General features: G+C 39.1%; 1 protein-coding gene across 2 annotated transcripts in view; it reads left to right on the top strand.

The window, feature by feature from the left end:
* The window catches only part of GBE1 (1,4-alpha-glucan branching enzyme 1), a 150894-nt gene extending 138442 nt beyond the window's left edge, over nucleotides 1-12452 (top strand). Inside the window, exons 16-17 of one of the 2 annotated variants that reach the window (XM_081907873.1) lie at nucleotides 2182-2247; nucleotides 10169-12452. In XM_081907873.1, the coding sequence (XP_081763999.1) occupies nucleotides 2182-2247; nucleotides 10169-10225 (123 nt within the window). In that variant the 3' untranslated portion in view covers nucleotides 10226-12452. The remainder of the gene's footprint in view (nucleotides 1-2181; nucleotides 2248-10168) is intronic. The other variant, XM_081907874.1, reaches the window with a different exon arrangement.
* The last annotated feature ends 232 nt before the right edge of the window (nucleotides 12453-12684 follow it).

The raw sequence follows: 12684 nt of genomic DNA, 5'->3' as shown, positions 1-12684 counted from the left end.
CTTAAGATTAAACTAAAGGTCATCAGTGAATGCGGTGTGACTTGGGCCAACTGATAGTTGGACAATAATGTTCCTCAATATCCTATATCAAGTATAACTGAACAAGATACAACAATTATCTGAAATAACTAAGCATGAAACCATTTTAGTATGCATTTTCTTTTTCATGCTGTTTAATTTCGAATTGTCGCATTTTCATGTCTCAGTAACTTGCATGTTTTCCTATTTCCTTTTACATATAAACTTTGAATTTTGCTCTGTGTGTGTTTGAGTCTGACTGCATGAACAGGCCTCAACATCCTAATTTTTCCAGTAGTGACTTAGGGAACCCCCTAAACAAGGAGTAACAAATTACTAGTTTGACAATTCTTCAAAGTTCCTTAGATACATACCGGTATGCTTTTTTCCCTTTAGGGTTCCGTGAATTATTTTCACTTTCGGTTATACTTAGCAATGTCTAAACCATACCTCTCTTTTTTTTTCTTGGTGACCTAAAAACATGATAGTATGTGGGGATAATATTTTTGCTCCTTTGATTCATTGGCTTACACACAATGATAGTCCTACTTAGAATAGACCCAATAGATAGCTGATTTAGGTCCATTAAATTCAGAACATCTACTCTGAGTTGTATACAACCCATTGTTTCAGTTCTATTTTACATTTATAACCATATCCCATTACCCTGATACACTTTATTTCTTACAAATTATGAGCTCACTATATTGGCTAATAAATACTGTGATCCCAAGAGGTATGTGAATATTCTCTGTACATGCTTGCATTTTTTTGTAGATCATTCTTCTGAGTTCTTCCAGTACACTTGGACTCATCTCTAAATTTACTTGTGCATTTACATTATATATGGGCTTTTTACCATCTTCACTTTCCTTAGCAACTTACTGTAGAAAATGGTTACATCACTAGAAATTTGAAGCCCTTCTCACAAATATTAGTATAATGGGTGCATCCATTCCAGACTTGCAGGCCTTACAGGATGAGATAGTTGACCACATTCCTGGCTCATAGTTCAATTTGGGTATTCACCAACCAGAAAACTTGGTTTGGACCTTAGTTTGGTGCTTCAGAAACGGCCTGATTCAGAGGCTGCCCCTTTTTGGAATAAACAAATTGTCATGCCTTTCCATACACTATTATTAAATGGCTAGGATATTTGGGGGGAGGGAGTGGTTGCAGGGAGGAGGTTTGACAGACATTGATGAAATTTGAAGGCATGACTTTGTCAAGCCAAGCAAACACTGAATGTGTACAGATTCTTGTTTTGCATTTAAAGCTGTATTAGAACTTTTCAAAGAAATTGCATTTGATTCATATTGCATCTAACCATTTCAACATAGGCAAATTTGTATTCTGAACCTTTGTGGCATCACTAATTAGTGTCCCCCAATCCCATTCTGTATGGACTAGAGGTGTAACTCTGCCAATATCAAGTTATTTATCCTACAATTACCATACCATGTTAAGCGTTATAACCTTTGTTAATAAAATCCCTAAATTGCTTCTAACTTAATTTTTCTTTCTTCTTGAGGAAATAGGAAGTTTTGGTTACCCAAGTTTTGTATCACTTTAAACCTTTAAAACATTGTGAATGGTTAGTTTACCATTTCTGGTAATTAGTTTACCAATTCTGGTAACATTGTGAATGGTTAGTTTACTCTTTCTGGAAGAAATGTATATTTATTCTGCTGCTACATTTTGCATTCAGTGGAAAATTAAGTATCGATTTCACACACACAACAGAAGCCAAAGCAACAAAATACTATGTTTTGGTCAAAAATCAAATTGAATCCCAAGAAACAACACAATAATACCATTATCCCTTTTCCCCTTCCACTACTCTAGCAGTAAACATTAACACAGCTAACAGTGTAAGATAATAATTGTGTGTCTTATTAACCATACCTTACTTCCAAGTTGGCATGAATATTGGCGATGCATAGTAGAAAATAAACATGTCCAGGGGCTAAAACTGTGGTAAAGAAGGATCTTGGCAAGTGCATGTGAAATAAAGCATGTAGGGTGGGCAGGGAGATAGGAGCCAAGTAATGAATGAACTAATATAGTTTTGAAGTAGCTGCAGGTTGTGGCATGGCAAGCGCACTACTATGTTAGTTACTAAGCCCAAAAGTGTGGGTCACACTTCTCCTTTATATCCTTCAGCAACCCAATTCACTGAGTGCAAGTGATCGCCAGCCCCGAGGACAACAGCACACATACTACCTGGAGGTAAAGTTGCAGATAAAAGTGTGCCAGCCCAAACTGTAGACTTCCCTCCCCCTCCGAAGGGCAGGATCCTGTTCTTCAGTGCCTGGAGCCAATTTAATTTTAATCCCCCACCCCACCACCGTAGGACCATAAAGCAGTTGTAGAGCATCTGCTTTGCATGCAGAAGGTGCCAGGTTTAGTCCCTGGTGTCTCCAGGTCATGCTGGCAAAAGCCCTATCTCTCTGAAATCCTGGAAGGCCACAGCTAATCATGGTAGACAATACTGAGCCAGAGGGAACAGTGGTCTGACAGAGTATATGGGAGCTTCTTATTTTTCCAGCACAGCAGGCCATGTATTGTGCATCTGAACTTACAGAAACAAACATTGATATTTCTGTAAGCTATAGACTGTACAGTGATTTGCTAAAAAAAACACACTTGTTCCATGTCTGAGCTGAAGGAGCACTGATCAGCTGACAAGCAGATCTCAAAATTCTGTTCATTTTCCCCACCCACCCAGCCTTACCACAGCTCATGCTATTCAGAACAGTTCCATCCAGCATAAATGGTGTGCAAGCAGAGCTCTACACACCATTTCTGGAATCTGCCCATTCACAAATCAGCAGCAACTAAAAAAGGGGAAATGCGGACCACACAGTTCTTTAGAGAATCCAGGAACCAACTAGTATATCTTAAGCCATGTTTGTGTATTACTCATGTACTGGGTGTTACTGTGATTACTTTGGAGCAAGGACAATTCCTCAAACACACTCCTGGCCACATGTAGGGGTGCCATGTAATTGGGACATTGAGTTATGCGGGTGCCCCAGTTGCACAGAGCCCCTACATGTGAATAGAAGCACACTTCCGCTTTAGACAACTGTGGCAACAGACAGTTGTTTGAGGAAGGTAATGTGATGTCCGAGACAGGACTAAAAGTACAGTCCCACTCCAAGTAAGCAATATCTACAGATGAGTAATACATGAATGGGGGAAAGAGTCATTTGCATTCTCATAAAATCAAAGTGGAAGAGAGCAGGGGAGCTTGCTTCCTTCTGGTTCCTGTCGAAAAGTGGGCCTTCATTTCCTGGAACTACCTGCAAATCCAGACCACAGTATGCATCACTAGTGGAGAGGACATGCATAGCAGAAAGATACAAGCAGAGCAAACAGCTCCTATTTTGAGACATATGGGTGATCTAAAATACATGTTTCATTGGAAGCTCCCATGGCGTATAATCAGCAATGGTGGGGATTCTGCTGCAAATCCCAAATATTTTATATAATTCCAGCAGTAAGTACTAGCCCCAAGGAGATGAAAGAACAATGCAGAACCAAACTTATGTAATTCTGTTAGAAGTCATTTTATAATGGCTATGCACTTTAGCTAAGTCTGCCAAGATCCATCCGCTTGAAGCACTTAGGTGTTTCCATGCACCAGAACAAAAGCAACATCAACAAGCCCACATAAAATGCCAAGTACAAATTTGCAAGAATCTATCTGTGATCCAAATAGCATCTGTGGTGGGATAAGGCCACTTTAATTCTGTCTGAGGGAAAGGAAAAGGGAAAAGCGGGAGGAGAGTGTCCTGTGAAAAATACGTGAGAAAAAGCAAGTGATAAATTGAAGTTGTAAGGTTCATTACACCGAGAAGTTGCTTACTGCAGTTACGGTAATGGCATATGGGCAGACACGCAGTCTGTTATACAGGAACAGGTTTTAAAGCTATTAACAGTTTTAAAATCCAACAAGGCTAGCTGGGATTCAGATACATGTTAATTATCCAAACGCCTCATTTCTCCACTCATCACTAATCCAAATAATATTTTCCTTGCTATTTTTGCTTCCTTCCTGACTTATCTCTTTCAAGGTCGTTCATCATTACTTCAGTACTTATAACCAAATGGTACTCATTTGCTAACTGTTTTTAATTATGTAAGGGGTGACCTTTTTGATAAACGTGTTTTTATTTGCCAATTCCTTAACTCAAGATAAACCCTACTTTTTTTCCTTTTTGTTACCTGCGATACAAATGGAGGGTGGTGCTATAGGTAGTTTATTCTGTACTTCTACGTAAGAACATAAGGCAAGATGGCTGGATCAGGCCAAAGGCCCATCTAGTCCAATGTCCTGTTCTCACAGTGCCCAACTAGATGCCTGTAGGAAACCTGCAACTGGACATGAGCACAACAGCACTTTGTCTATACTGCTAATACCTTTTGTGGAGCCCTGTAATCATTCAGAGGTATCACTCAGCTATGAGTGATTGCCACAGAAGAAGAAGAACCATGTTCCACAAACTGTGTTAGCGAATTGGGAAAAATACAGAGAGTCAAGTTTTGTTCAATTGCGTTTATTTTTCCTTAAAAAAATAATAATGCACATATTTCTTGTAGTCCAGTGAGTTGGCTCCAAAGACTGTTCCTTTCCTTTTATGGAAGGAGTCTTATTATGATGTAAGAAGTATGTATTTGAATCCAGTGAGGAGCTTTATAAATAAGAAGTCAGCAAGTGTGGGGGGACTGGTCTTTAGTAGGTATTGAAAGTATATGGCACAGTTCTACCGCTGACGTTGAACAGCTCAACAGTGCAAGCCTCTAAATGTCTACTCAGAATTAAGTCCTCCAGGTAAGTGCTTGTAATCCTAGGCAAGTAAGCCATAAGGATAGGAGATACCTTGTAACATTTATACAAGCCATTCTTGACTTTTTTGAGAAAGACAGGTACAACAAAGTAGCAAATATTCACTTTTCAGAGGTGATAAGTATATGCTGACCATTTCCAAATTTTTCATGGATTCATGGCATGCATTCATTAGTTGATAGTTTCTGTGGCAGCCACTCATTTAGCTGTATTTCTATTTTCACCTCTTTTTTCCCCACCTGTTCTAATGCACAAATTAATGTGGTCATTTATTTACATTAAATCAGGTAATTTTCAGAACAAATGCTTGCTGTTTTGTACATTTCATTGCACATCCAATGGAATGTTCATGCCGTTAGTTTGATGTGGCAGGCCACACTTTGAATGAGTGGCTAAGTGTTTGGAGGAGCTGTGTTTTTCACTAATTTCTTTGTCTTCCTGGAGGATGGCATGTTGAATCTATCAGAACGGTCTGCTCCCAGAGGCTAATGGAATCTGATAAGATACTTGAGTGCCCTTAGGGAGTTTCCACTTTGCGCAGCTGTCCTGTCAGAGCTCTAATCTCTCTGTGGAATGCTGAGATGACTCAGGCACTTGACTCGATCATAACTAAGTGCCCTCACCCAGAGTGCAGATCCAGTTAGCTCCCTGTTTTATCAGACATCTGAGGGGAATGGAGCAGGATGGGAGATGAGCAGTGATGGTAGTGAAGAAACTTATCCATCATCCATGGAGTGTTATCCAGTCAGTCACAACTGTCGCCTTCTTGAGTAAGTTATTCCTGAGAGTGTTTTCTGTGCACTTCCCTTTGGGTAAGACGTTATCTATACCTGTTTCAATCCAGTTTTAGGCCTGGTTTTGGCACAGAAGCTGCCTTTCTCCTTTAATGAAAGACAGGTGGAATGTAACCCTGATAGTTGTTATCTTGGACCTTTCAGTGGCCTTCAGCCACGGCATCTTTTTTGGACTAGTTTTGTAAACATGGCATTTGAGGCACAGTGGTAAGCTAATTCCACTCCTGCCCAAAGTGCCGTTTCCAGAAGGTGTTATTGAGAGACAACAGCACAATCCCTGCAGAGTCTTGCAAGTGTCCACCTAGTGCCCTGTTCCTTTCAACGTCTACATGGACCAACTGAAAGAGGAATTTGGCGTGAGTTGCCACCAATATGCTATTACCCATGTGTTATATGTAAGACAGCGGATATTCTGAATTGATACTTGGAGTTGGCAATGGTTTGGGTAAGAGCCAATAAAAAGCTCAGTTCTGACAGTGCAAGGGTTCTAGGTATGGTGGTTCTTCTGTTTGAGGAGAAAGTTTTCAACCTTTGTTGTATTTTATTGTCTTTGTGCGCTGGAAACTGACAAGGAGTCAGCAATGAAGAATGCTACATCAGTCTTCTGAATAGAATGTTTTCCATCCTAGGAATAAAAGGGAAGTGAATGTCTGGGGCAGATATTATGTCCATGTACTGTCAGAAGCATAAGTGCTGTTTTAAAAAATAGGGCTAGGTTAGAACAATTGAAGCTAATTGAAATATAGGGCCCTTAACAAGCATCTTGTCTAAATATACTTTCTCACAGACCTCTTTACAGATATACTGAGCCCATTTGGTACAGCAACTAAAGTGCTAGTTTGGGGGTTAACAATTCTGAATCTGTTCCTTCCCAGTTAATTGGAGTGGTGTTGGGCAAGTCATTAAGTCTTATCTAACCTACCTCACCACGCAAGTTCTTTGTTTGACCGAAATCAAATGGCTATAAAGAAATACAGTATACAAATGGGTTTTTTAAAAAAAGAATCAGTAGGGAAATTATACGAAAATGCATGTTTCTTGCGTGTGAATTCATCCCTCATGACAGTAATTCATACATTTTTCCCCTTTGTGTGAAAACTGTTCAGGAAAATTGTCATGTGAAAGAAGCCCAACTAATTCATGGTATGCAAGTCTTCAGCAGCACTTCTTAATATAAGCGACTAAGCTGTGTAATCCCTTAATGGAAGAAAGAGAGTTTGTCCTTGGAGACTAATATTTCCAGAGAATCAATATTTGGGATTCAAAGATCTGGTTCGTAATAGAGCATTGACAAAATTATCAAATCGCTGTGAGGAGTCCTTTGGATCCAACCCATTAGTTTTCTGACAAGGATTTATATATTGACTTTGGAGGATGTAATATAGGCTTCTTCTTTTTTTTAGTTTGCCTTTTTAAATAGACATTTGCATAGACCAAGGGTTTGTAACTAGAAGATACACTGTTTTAAAACAGGGAACAGATTGGCAAAGATGATCTGCCAAATATGTTTTGGTATCATTGTTGCATCCTCATAGCTGTGCTTCCTCCCGTTTGCTTGTCTACATTTTGCCCCTAAAGATCTGGAAAGGGGGACGAAAGGGGGAAATGGAGAGGAAGAGAGAGATAAGACAGAAAGTGCAAGAACCAAAAGGTGAAAGGAGAAACAGATAGCCTTCTTCATCCAAGCCGTACCAGCTGTGTCCTTATCAGGAACAGGATACGAAAAACAGTGCTGGCAAAAACTGCCTAAACTGCATGTGCTATATTAGAATAAATGCCTCTGTAACCTCCAAGGATTATATACCAACCCCATTCACACATCACTTGAATAAGTAGGCTTCCTAGAGAGTTTTTTAAAAAAATAATTAGAACATTCTAGCTTTCAGCTGAACAGATTCTTCATGGTGCCTATGAGTACACTCTAAAAACTTCAGACATGTAATGCACACAACTGAACTATATCTGCTAGTACAGGCTTCACCAACTTGGTGCCCTCCAGATGTTTTGGACCATGTCTCTTATCAGTCCCAGCCAGCACAGCTTTTCTGAAAAACAAATGGACAACTGTGGAAGTAATGGGTTTCTCTTTTATTCCTTGTGTAAGGGCATCAAGCAAACCACATAATCATAATTTGTCATAATATTCTATGACCAGTTAGGTCATACTTTTTGATGCTTGACCTCAGGTTGGAGATCTTTGTTTTATAGTTTGCCATCTTTTACACAGAAAACCAGGCTCAAGGTAGGCTTGGTTGTATAACAGTCATATATAATTTATTTACATCAGGCCATTTTTAAATACAGTTCATTTGTCTATGTAGTTACTATATTTTTAATCCTTTTTAAAGAAAATATTCTCTCCCAAAGTGGCTTACATCATTTTTTTTAAGTGTCAGGCACTGTCAGAAGGCTGACAAAATCACACAAGGGAAAGGAGAGGAGAGGAAAGGCTTTTAAAAGCCAGAATGCAGAGCTAGAAGTAGCTGTTCACATCCAGCCGAAGACATACAGATTTTCTCTTGCTGGGGTTCTTGCGTGAATAATAGTTGGTCCATGAGTGGGGACAGAGTGCCCTTTCCTTTTGCTTCTGCAGTCCCAGGGCATTGGCAGCTGGAGATGAGTATTTCTTTTGGCAAGCAGGAAGAAAGAATCAAGCTTCTTCAATGAGGCTAGGTTGGCCTTCCGCATGTCATCAGATTTTTGGATGGCAGGGAACACAGCCTTTCAGGTGCCCTGATACTACAATTAAAAATAATTAAAGCTGGGTGTTTTTAAAGCTATTTCCATTCTTAAAAAAATAATAATCCCAAAATCTGTTTTTATTTTATTACTAAATTGGGTGTGTAATACCAGTTTCTAAGGTACATATCTGTTTAATGCACCAATTCACCCCCATGAAATTCTGTGGAAGCAGATCTCTTGGTAACAAAGTTGTGTGTGTGTGTGTGTGTGTGTGTGTGTGTGTGTGTGTGTCTAATAGCCACAAATCAGTCAGATTTTAAGACACACAGACCTATTCTTTTCCTTGAAGTATCTGTTTCACAGCAATCCAGTTGCCTTGATAGTAATCTTCCACATTTTTTCAGGTCCTGAAAGATGGTCTAGAATGCAGCAGCTTTTCTACATTGTGCTAATTTTCTTTGTTTCAAGCTGCCAGCTGCTTAGATCTGTGTGACTTGGTTTATCTAAAGCGATTTGGAAATAAATCCTCTGGCACTTAAAACTGCAGTAGTAAATAAGTGCAAAAAAGCTACAGCTATAATTCCCCCCCCCCTTTGCACGTACATTTGGGGGCACATGACGCCATCCCAAGTGTATTTCACATTTTCTTCCCTGCTGAGCAGATTTGTAGGAGTTATTTATCACAGAAACCTTAGGGGGAAAAACACTCTGTTCACTGGCGAGAGCTGAGATGCATTGGACATGCTACAGTCTGGTTCGATGAAGATCAGCTGTTCTTTTCCTTTTTTCCTAAAGCTGTTTGCTTTACACCTTTCATTCCGGTTGCCAACTATAAAAGCTTTTCATGCCGTCAGTCAGACTCTCGCTAGGAGATAACATGGCTGAAAATAGCATTATATTAGGAATGCCAGGAGGAGGAAAGTCTTAAACACTGGCATTGTCAAAAAGGAAGGCTGCAATCTTCACTCATCTGCCGACTCTTTTCTAATTGCATTGTTATTGAGTTCAGTTTACGTGATCAATTGCATTCAGCAGTCTGTAAACTACTACGTAGCAAGGTAATTGGTAAACAGAACATATCTGTCATGTTTTGAGTTGTGAATCTAATCTGTGCTCGGAAGCAGCATGAGCGGAATATGCTGCCACAGGTTCCTTTCCACCCTTGTTAAGAGAAGTACTTCTGAAGAAGAAAAACAAAAAGTGGATCAGGTTAAATGAGATTAAAAGTTTCAGTGTCAGAATGCCAGTGGAAGAACTTAAGTCTCAACATGCAAAGGCAAACGAGTGGCTTGTTTTTCTGCTCAAGAATCAAGACCATAAAACCTGCTGTATTTTCAAGTGCCTTGCTGTGTCATACCTTGCATTTACCTGTACGAAATGACATCACGGACCTGGGGCAGCTTTAATTCAGAACACAATAGAGCTCAAATGCAGTAGTAAGAGTTTGTCATTTATCACTGTACAGTGTATCGACCCAAATGTCCTCAGATGTCTGAAATCGGGGATTGTAAATCACATGGAGCCCTCTAGTGGTAATTGCATTTAAACCTATCTCCAGATCTAACTTTAGGAAGTGGCAAAGGGAAAGGAAGTGTATAATTTCTATTGCCTTGTGGGCATTGAGACAGCATGTCCCATCCATAATTGCACTCTACTTTTAATTAATATTGATGGCACATTTCATGAAAGTTTGGTTCTTAAATGTATATTTCATGTTCAAACAGTAGATCACTTATAGTACGTTATTTAGATTTATATCTTGCCTATCCCAAAGGCATATTGTGAACAATCTGTAAGTTTTCTCCCCTTTACGTTTTTTTAGGTGTACATTCCAAGCAGAGTGGCTCTAGTGCTTCAGAATATGGATATCCACAACTGAAGACATCCATCCTACAATTAGATCCATGATGTCAAAGGCCAGGCACCATTTTGAGGAGAGAGATATCCAGGGCTTACTGTTTGGAAACTTTTCTATATGAAGATACATATTAATACTGAGAGCATTAAATATGGGCCTATTGTTTGTTTATAATTTCCCGTTGTGAAATGCTTATTCAAAGAAATAAGCATTTAAAATCAGAGGAAAGAAAAGTGCATTGTTGACAACTCGACGGATTGTTGACAGACTTAGATTTCAGAACAGCTGGTATCCTCAAAGTAACTCTTCCAGTATTTTATAAGAAATAAGTCAAAAACTGCCTTCACTGTTTTCAACTATTTGCTTCAATCCCATTTATAATTTTGGTACTGAATGCAGGTTTTTCATTAGATGACATTTTGTGTTAGAAATAAATAAATAAATAATGATGTTGTTGCCTTCAAAGGCGGCCTTATGTATTTGTTTGACAGTGGGTTCCAAGCTTATTAAATGTTTTCAGTTTTCATATGTTAAACCACTAAAAAAGAAAGGTTGTTAGATTTAACAAACCTATTGGAAAAAAATATATATTGGGGAATGATACACCTGAAAGTACTGAGTATTATACCCTACAGAGCTTGCACATAATAATGATAATAATTTATTATTTATATGTCACCCATCTGACTGGATTGTCCCAGCCACTCTGGGCAGCTTCTAACAAATTGAAACATCAAATACAGTTAAAGACACAGGCTCATTCCTAAACATACTTTGTAAAAACAAAGTCAAACAATAAATTGCTTAGGAAGCAATCCAAACCCAAGACCCACCAGTATGAGTAGGGTTTGGAATTGGGGTAATTTAGGACATCATAAATTACACCGTGATTAATCATGCCAACTTCCTATAGTTTGCATTGCTCTGCTCCTCTTATTTATGTTTCATTGTATCAAAGCACATCATATCCAGTTGTACAAATGGCAGGCGAAGCATGCAACTTCAGTATCATGCTTCGAAATTGTGACCTCACATCTTTATAAATCAAACTATCTAACTTGCTAACCATGAGTGAACACGTATAGAACATTATTTCAATCAAGCTAGGTGATAATTTAAAACATTAGCGTAATAGAATTGATTCTTCACTACATATCTTGAGTGAGATCCAGCGTAGTGTGATCCTGAATCCACTTGTGTAATTGGGCTTCTCCTTCCCTCTGTGTTTTCCCCCAAAAAATCTGCTGTGTAGGATTTGAATCCACAATCTTCGTCTCACTTTGTAAGCTCCGAACTACTTGTGCCAGTATTCACAGCACACTTATAAGAATCACAAATGTCTTTCCTAACGTTTCACCATAATTGTTCAAGAGTAAGGTTATATTGTGCCAGTGTGGTCCAATAGATATAAAAGTAGAATTTCTTCCCCTGCATGTCCAATAATGTTTCTATATTGGAACCAAATCAGCATGGGGGCAATTGGTGTGTTGGCAATCTTCCTGAGGGGCAGTCGTCGCGTCAGCGATCTGGGGGGGGGGTGGATTGGTGTATCAGCAACCCACTCAGGGGGGCGATCGGCACGATGGCGAGCCACCCAGTGAGGATTTTGTCACCCCCTTCTGGGATGACACGCAGGGCAAAGCACTCCCCCCACACCCCTCCCTATGCCCCTGATTGCATGATTCATCGCTGGGGCAAGGCAACATTCATTTCATCCTGCCTACAGAGTTCTGACATAAGAATTGTTTCCTAAGGCCTTTGAGGGTGTGCCAGGGGAGGATATGTTCCATGAAAACAGAAAAACAAATCTCAGCTCAGTCCCTCTGGATCACAGAGGCATTCATAAATGTTGTAGCTTCTGTTTGTGTTTAGTTCATCATGTCTGGGAAACAATAAGTGCTAAAGTGCTGATTAATATCCTACCTGTTTTTCATTTGACAGTTTGTTAAACAAGAGCCAAATAAGTTACTGTTCTCACATTTAAGTCCGTGGTGAGTCTGTAATTGTTTTACAACCTTTAAATCTGGAGGTGAGATAAACAGCTCTATAAATATGTGATATTTTTTTTTTTGTTAAATGGATTTATTAATATATAATGAAAACTTTACAGGCCCCGTGTCAGGGTATGTAAATGCAGTGCAAGGCAATTGTCCATGTCAAACTTTTGTGCAAGAAAAGCAATAAATATATAATATGATTAGAAGCTATAAAATTACTTGCAAATAAATGGAGAGATGTTAAAAAAAAATGCTTGTGGTGTTTTGGTATCATAGATTTACTCTAGATATTACCGAAGCATGCAGAAGCTTTAAGCAAAATAAAATGTTGGCATCAGCAGAAGCAAGTTAAGATGGCAGAATAATTATAATCTTTTCTGCTTAGAACCACAGCAGAAATGAAACAACATTAAATGCTTCTATATGATTTGCAAGGTTGCCAGATCCCAATTCTAGCTTTACTTAATGTCAAGTTGCTGTATT

The sequence above is a fragment of the Podarcis melisellensis genome, assembly GCF_964234715.1.
Source record: "Podarcis melisellensis genome assembly, chromosome: 4".
Classification (NCBI taxonomy): domain Eukaryota; kingdom Metazoa; phylum Chordata; class Lepidosauria; order Squamata; family Lacertidae; genus Podarcis; species Podarcis melisellensis.
The sequence above is the reverse complement of the archived record's forward strand: the minus strand, read 5'-3'. Positions and strand labels throughout refer to the sequence as shown.